General features: G+C 36.4%; 1 protein-coding gene across 4 annotated transcripts in view; it reads left to right on the forward strand.

The window, feature by feature from the left end:
* Window positions 1-6,897, forward strand: part of TMEM19 (transmembrane protein 19) — a 17,770-nt gene that overhangs the window by 2,110 nt on the left and 8,763 nt on the right. For all 4 annotated transcript variants that reach the window (XM_008576110.1, XM_008576112.1, XM_008576109.1 and 1 more), the window contains one exon: window positions 2,021-2,134. In XM_008576110.1, coding sequence (XP_008574332.1) covers window positions 2,021-2,134 — 114 coding nt within the window. The remainder of the gene's footprint in view (window positions 1-2,020; window positions 2,135-6,897) is intronic.

Below are 6,897 nucleotides of genomic sequence, written 5' to 3' on the forward strand. Positions count from 1 at the left end.
AGTAACAAACTGTGTCGATTATTGTAGCTTTAGAGAAAGTCATGAAATTAGTGTAAATTCTCCAATTTTGTTGTTCTTGTTTGAAATTGTTTTGACTATTCTAGTTCCATTGCCTTTCCATATAACCTTTAAAATCAGCTTGTCAAGTTCTACAAAAAAATTTGCAGAAATTTTCATTAGAATTGCAGTGAATCTGGATCCATGTGGGAGAATTTTTATCTTAACAATATTGAATCTTCCAATCCATGAATATACCTCTTCATTTTTTTTAAGGTTTCTTTTATTTCCTTCATCAGTGTTTTGTAGTTTTCAGCATACAGATCTTGCACATATTTTGTTAGATTTAAACGTAAGTATTTCATGTTTTCTGGTGCAATTGCAAATAATGCTTTCGAAAAATTTTTCCAACTTCCAATTGTTTATTGCTAGTATATAGAAATATATTTGATTTTTGGGCCGGCCGGTGGCTCACTCAGGTGAGTGTGGTTCTGATAATGCCAAGGCCATGGGTTCGGATCCCATATAGGGATGGCCGGTTAGCTCACTGGGTGAGCATGGTGCTGACAACACCAAGTCAAGAGTTAAGATCCCCTTACCGGTCATCTTTTTTTTTAAAAAAAAAAAAAGAACAGACTTCTTGGGGCTGGCTGGTTAGCTCAGTTGGTTAGAGCTCAGCCTTGTAACACCAAGGTCACAGGTTTGGATCCCCATGCCGGCCAGCCACCAAAAAAAAAAAAAACTTCTTTAAAGCTTGGAGCCACTTTGCAAATATGAGTGTAAGGTACTCCGGACTCAGATCTTTAAGGTTTTGAAGCTGCCTTAGAATATAATCTTTGGTACCCTTACAAAAGCAAAATACTGGTCAGTTCACAACAAAGGCAGAAGTAAAAAGGAAAGTAAGAAAGTGAACTCTTATAAGTGGTTATTTATATAGGAAGTAATTGCCATTTCAGACCTTAGTCCTTTTGCAAAGAAACGTGAATAATTGTGTAGGTGTTTTCCAGGATACAGATCTCAGGGCTGTTCGTTCACAGTGATTCACGGTAAGGGATGGGGGTTTCAGAGGAGGGAGATGAAAGGAGAAGATTCTTGTTGGTGCCAGTATTAACTAAATAAAATAAACCAGGATTTGTGAACTGAAGTGTCCTCCTGGGGTCAGGCACCTAATGCAAATGAATAAATCTGTACAGTTTTTTGCAAATTAGACATGTGGCAATAGTTTTCATTTGCAGAAATAGAATTTTTCTCATTTTCATCAAACACTCAGCCCTTTGTCTTTCATTTTCCCATTTTGGGTAGAAACATGGACACAAGTAGAAGTTCACACTTTTCTTTACTATAAAGAAATCACTCAGCCTTGGTGTTTAGGAGTCTGTCAGGAGTGGTGAGGGCTTTAAACAGGAAAGCTATGACCTGTCTAAATGAGGTAGCCTCTCTTCACCTTCAGTTAAATTTGGATTTTTATACAAAATCTCCTAATCTTTAAATATTGACTCAAATTGCTTGAAAACACTATGCTAGCCAAACAAAACATCTGTGAGCTGGATGCAGCCTTTGGAAAAATCAGTTTCTGACCATTGAATTAGGTGTGTAGCCCATCAGACTGTTTTTTAAAAAGAGCTCTCTGAGAGGCCAGAGAGAGGTATAATTACATCTTGTTAAGGAAAGAGTTTATTCTATGTAGTCCTTAAAATTTAACATGTGTCTCCTCTCAAAAAAAATGAGGAACCAGAGATTCATTTCAGATCTCCAAATACCCATATTTGAAATACACATTATTATCATAAGTGGCTGTGAATGGTTCTCAAAACTTGGGCATAACCTATTTGGCCATTTGCCAGTAAGATTACCCCTCTGAAAATATACAAGTCTCAACATAAATATTCTACTTTGGTGACTTAATTTTGGTTTGTCTACTTATGACAGTATTTTAATTCAGAAAGCTGTTATCAAAGCTTACTGCCAAGACTAACCTGTGCAGACTTAACACAATTTGTACTTCACCTTTATAATTTTTCAGGTAATTTACGGCCTGTTTCTCCTTGGCGTTGGCTGTTTTCTGTTATTGTTCCTGTTTTGATTGTCTCTAATGGCTTTAAAAAGAAAAGCCTAGATCACAGTGGGGCTTTAGGAGGTATGTTTTTATTTTGAGTGTCTAAAGTAACTGTGTAATAAATGCTTGCTTGTATAATTTAAACTCATGTTTTCTAAATTCTGAATATATGAGACTACAAATCATAATATTATATGTGCGTGTATATACATATATTTTTTTTTTATTGGCACCTGGCCAGTATGGATCCAAACCTGTTATATATTTTTAGATGATGATAAAGTTATGCTTTTTGTTCAGCATTCATATTCTGTCAAAAACTAACATAAACATACACTTCTAGTGCAACATACAAATTTAACTTTGTAATATATAAAGTAGATTAATAGGATAGGCTTTTGAGGACCTTGCCTATTCTGGTCCTTTAGTTGGATTAATTAATCTCCTACTAACAGAAACATTAGCGCACATCTAGGTGTAAAATAGAGGAGCAATTGGAAGTTGATCAGAGCTAAGAAAATTGGCTGAATGTTGATTATTCCAGAGAAATAATCATGATTTATTCTCATGAATTATTTCATGAGAAATTGATATATGAGCCAGAATGCTATTTTATTAATCCAATAAAATGTAGAACCAGGGGGCCAGCCTTTTCATGAGAAATTGATATATGAGCCAGAATGCTATTTTATTAATCCAATAAAATGTAGAACTAGGGGGCCAGCCTGGTGGCGCACTCGGTAGAGTGCGGCGCTTGGGAGAGCGGCAGCACTCCCACCGAGGGTTCGGATCCCATATAGAGACCGGTCCGCTCACCGGTTGAGCGCAGTGTGAGCGCGACACCGAGGGTTGCGATCCCGTTGCCGGTCGCGGTGCGGGCGCAACACTGAGGGTTGCGATCCCGTTACCAGTCACGAAAAAAGACAAAAAGGAAAAAAAAAAATGTAGAACCAGACATTTCAAAATACAAGCATCACTGTTCAGGCATGCCCTATTCTTGTAGTCAGGCCACTTGAGGAATCAGATTATAATTAGAAGGTTGTTTGGGTGAGTACAGAATCTGAGAAACAATGCAATCTGCAGGTCCAAAGGTCCCCTCCCTTGGACAGGGTTCAACAAGTCTGCCAACCTCTGGATCTTTTGGCCTTTGCTTTCTGTATTTTGGGCTAACCAGCCTTCTTTTGATTCCTACACTTTTTCTCTAAGCAGATTACATGTGAAATTGTAGATTAGATTTGAGTTCATTAAATTACTATGAAACTCCAGTCCTGCCTTTCCTTTTTCTGCTTCCCAGAGATTACCCAGGTCATCTTGGTTGGAATTTTTGGTGCAACTCTACTCCCACATCAGACATTTGTAGACAGTGTTTTACTTCCTCAGATGGCATCTGTTGGGTACAGAATTTACCTTTTTTAGGCTCAGAAGGCAACCAAAATCCTTGAGTCTTCAGGTTATTTGGGAGCACGCCATTGTCATATATATAAACCTCTTATCAATGGTAACTAGAGATTCACAGAGTAGGGTAGGGAGATGGAATAGACAAGAACAGGAGATAGCAGTTACTAATTCTAAAAATAGCTGGGAGTTGCCAAAAGTTCCAAGATATTTTTAGACTGTATGAAAGAAACCATTCCTTCAAAGCATGTTGTCTTAAATTAAATAAGTATTAAATGATTATTTAATGTCTTGTATTGTTATATATTTATTCTATTTAATAGAATTTTGTTTAATGTATTACTTAATAAAATTCTTTATTTAGCAAAAGTGAATATATTTTTGAGAGTTACAGGGAACAGAAATTATCAACCATAGAATAAATTAGGGGTGGAACAGTTTGTAGTTAGAGGTAAAATAGGAAAACTAGGGATAACAGCAGGCAGACTAGACTGGGCCACAAAAGGATAATAGTACCTTGGTGTAGTTATCACATTCTGGAAAAATGGTCCCCAACCCTGCAGGACCAGAAGTTACATTTTTACCAGATCCCCACACTGGAAGCTTTCTCTAGTTTGGGCTCAAACCAGCCATGCTCATGAGACCAATTTACAAAGCAGAATGTCAGTTTCTTGGTGACAGTGACCTCATTGTTCATTGGCAGATTAGCACATTCTCTTCCTGAAAGGACTATAAAATTACTATCAAAAGTTTGCTGGAAAGTTCAAAAGAACATATAGAGAGTACTACCTATTAAGTAAGAAAGAAGGTAAAATAAGAAAACATGCATACATGTTCTTATCTTTATGAAAAGAAAGTCGGGAGTGATAAATTAATACAACATAAACACAAGAAGGAAAATAATGCAGTTAGTTACAAAGGGATGGAATGAGAGCAAAAGATAAAGGGAGAGACAAAAGGGCTATGGGAAGAAGTGACATTTCTCTAAGTATACCTTTTTGTATAAGTTTGACTTTTGGAAGCATGTTAATGTTCTACATATTTAAGAAATTAAATTAAATCAGTAAGGATAGGAATAGGGAGAATCTAAAACTGAAAACAAACTGAAACGAACCCAATTGCATTTCAAATGAGTACGGTAAGTTGAAAGAGAAAAAAAAGAAAAACTAACATATGAATACAGTATTTAATTACATATCCTCAGACTTAGGGAAGGGAAAGGGAAAATAGCAAACAAATCCTTTTTTTAGTAGGTTTGTTTTTGTTGTAGTGTGGGTGAAGAATTCTAAAACAATTTTAGATGTAAGATAGAATTGAGCAATTAAGTGAATTTGTCATTGTTGGCAGCCAAGATTCTTACTAAGGAAAAAGAAGGATGCCAATAAGGAATGGGGAAAGGCAAGAGAGAACCTATGGTGATGGATTGGAATTGGGAGTTGTTGATGTAATCTTACAATTTCCAAAATGTGTATGTGTATATATACACATATATCTGTGCATGTGTGTATATTTGTTGTTTGTGTGTGTGTATTTATTTGCCCTGTCCACAAATAGCAAAGGTACACCAGTAACAGTGAACACACTGAGAACCTAGATCTTAGTGTCTAATATCTATTACCTATTAAAATGAACCAGAGCTTCTCGGAGAAATGGCTCTCCCAGGTCTGGGGCAGGGTGGGTTTGGGATGAGCCTAGAACATCTTTTTATGCCAAAATGAAAGGAAATGCTCAAAAAAAACCAAGATGGGGCCATGTCATAAGGGCAGCGTAGCCAGCTTAAAGGGACTCCCACTGACAAAATCTGTGACAATTTGAGCACCAGCAGTAAAGTATAGTAGTGTACTATAAGCTATTAGAAAAAAATAGAAATTTGTGAGTCCATACCAGTGATAGTTTTTTGTTTTGTTTTGTTTTGTTTTGTTTTGTTTTGTTTTGTTTGAGAAGAAAATATCTTTCTTACAGTAGAATGCCAATAGTCTATTGGAAAATGTGGAAGTAGTACTGGAGTTGTGAAATCAGCATTGCAACGATCATTGTAAAGATTGGATTGGGCAAAATCATAAACAAATACTAAATCTGAGGGAAATTTTGATGAGGGGTAGGATATTTGCATGGTTTTGAAATGTTTCCCATGAACAGCTTCATATTCTAAAGGAAAAAATGGTAATTAAATGGTAGGGAAATCGCACAATACCTTGAATGAGTGATCAAAATTAATATCATCAGTGAGAGGAGAGTAGCCATCAAGTACCTCCAGATGTGATGCCCTGAGAAGGACACAGCATCATCTATGTAGATCTAGGCCAGGGATGTATAACCTGAGTTTAATAGTAATGAAACATCAAGTACCTCATGATGAGAAACTTTCTGTTTTTTAAAAAATGGGCCAATTGTATTCTCAAAAATGACAGTGCCATAAAAGAAGAAAGGCTTGTAGAAATGGTCCACACTAAAAGAGGCTAAAGGGATGTAATAACTACCCTAAACTGCATCCTGTACTGCAAGGGAAAATGGTATAAAGGATAATATTGAGTTAGTTGACAAAATTGGAATACACATAGTAGATTGAAGTATTGTATCAATGTTAAATTTACTGCAATTGATAACTGTACAGTGATTATTTCAGACTGTATCCCTATTCTTAGAACATACACAAGTATTTAGAGGTAAAGGGCCATGATATATATATGTTGTCTTCAAAAAGTTCACAGAAGGATTCATATTATCCTTTAATTCCATTTTCCCATAAACTTTTTGAAGTACCTCAAATAACACTCAAATGGTTCAGAAAAAATATATTTTATACGTACACTGTATATGTATTTAGAGAGAGACAGCACACCCAAATCATAAAGCAAATGGGATAAAATGTTAATAATATGCATATTGGTCTGTTTTCTGTTGCTTACAACAGAATACCTGAAACTGGGTAATTTATAAAGAAATGAAATTTGTTTCTTACTGTCTTGGAAGATTGGATGTCCAAGATCCAGGCAACACATCTGGTAAGGGCCTTTTTCTTGGTGGTGACTCTGTTTGGAGTCCCGTGATAACACAGGTTATCAAATGGCAAGCATGGCATGAGCTCTTTCATGTGCCTTCCTTATAAAGCCACCAGTCCACACCCATGATAACTCATTACTCAGTGGATGGATTAATCCATTCATGAGCACATACTCCTCATGACCCAATCAACTCTGAAAGGCCCCACCTTCCAAATAGCATAATGGGATTTCCCACCCTCTTAACACTATTACAGTGGGGATCAGGTTTCCAACACATGGGCTTTTGGGGGATATATCCCACCCATAGCAGTAGGTGAATCTGGGTGAAAGAGACATGAGTGTTCCTTCTACTATTATTATTCCTGCAACCTTCTATAAGTTTGAAATTATTTCCAAATAAATTTTTTTAAAAATTTGTTAGGTTCGGGCCAGCCCGGTGGCGCA

The sequence above is a fragment of the Galeopterus variegatus genome, unplaced genomic scaffold (genome assembly GCF_000696425.1).
Source record: "Galeopterus variegatus unplaced genomic scaffold, G_variegatus-3.0.2 Scaffold1289, whole genome shotgun sequence".
NCBI lineage: Eukaryota > Metazoa > Chordata > Mammalia > Dermoptera > Cynocephalidae > Galeopterus > Galeopterus variegatus.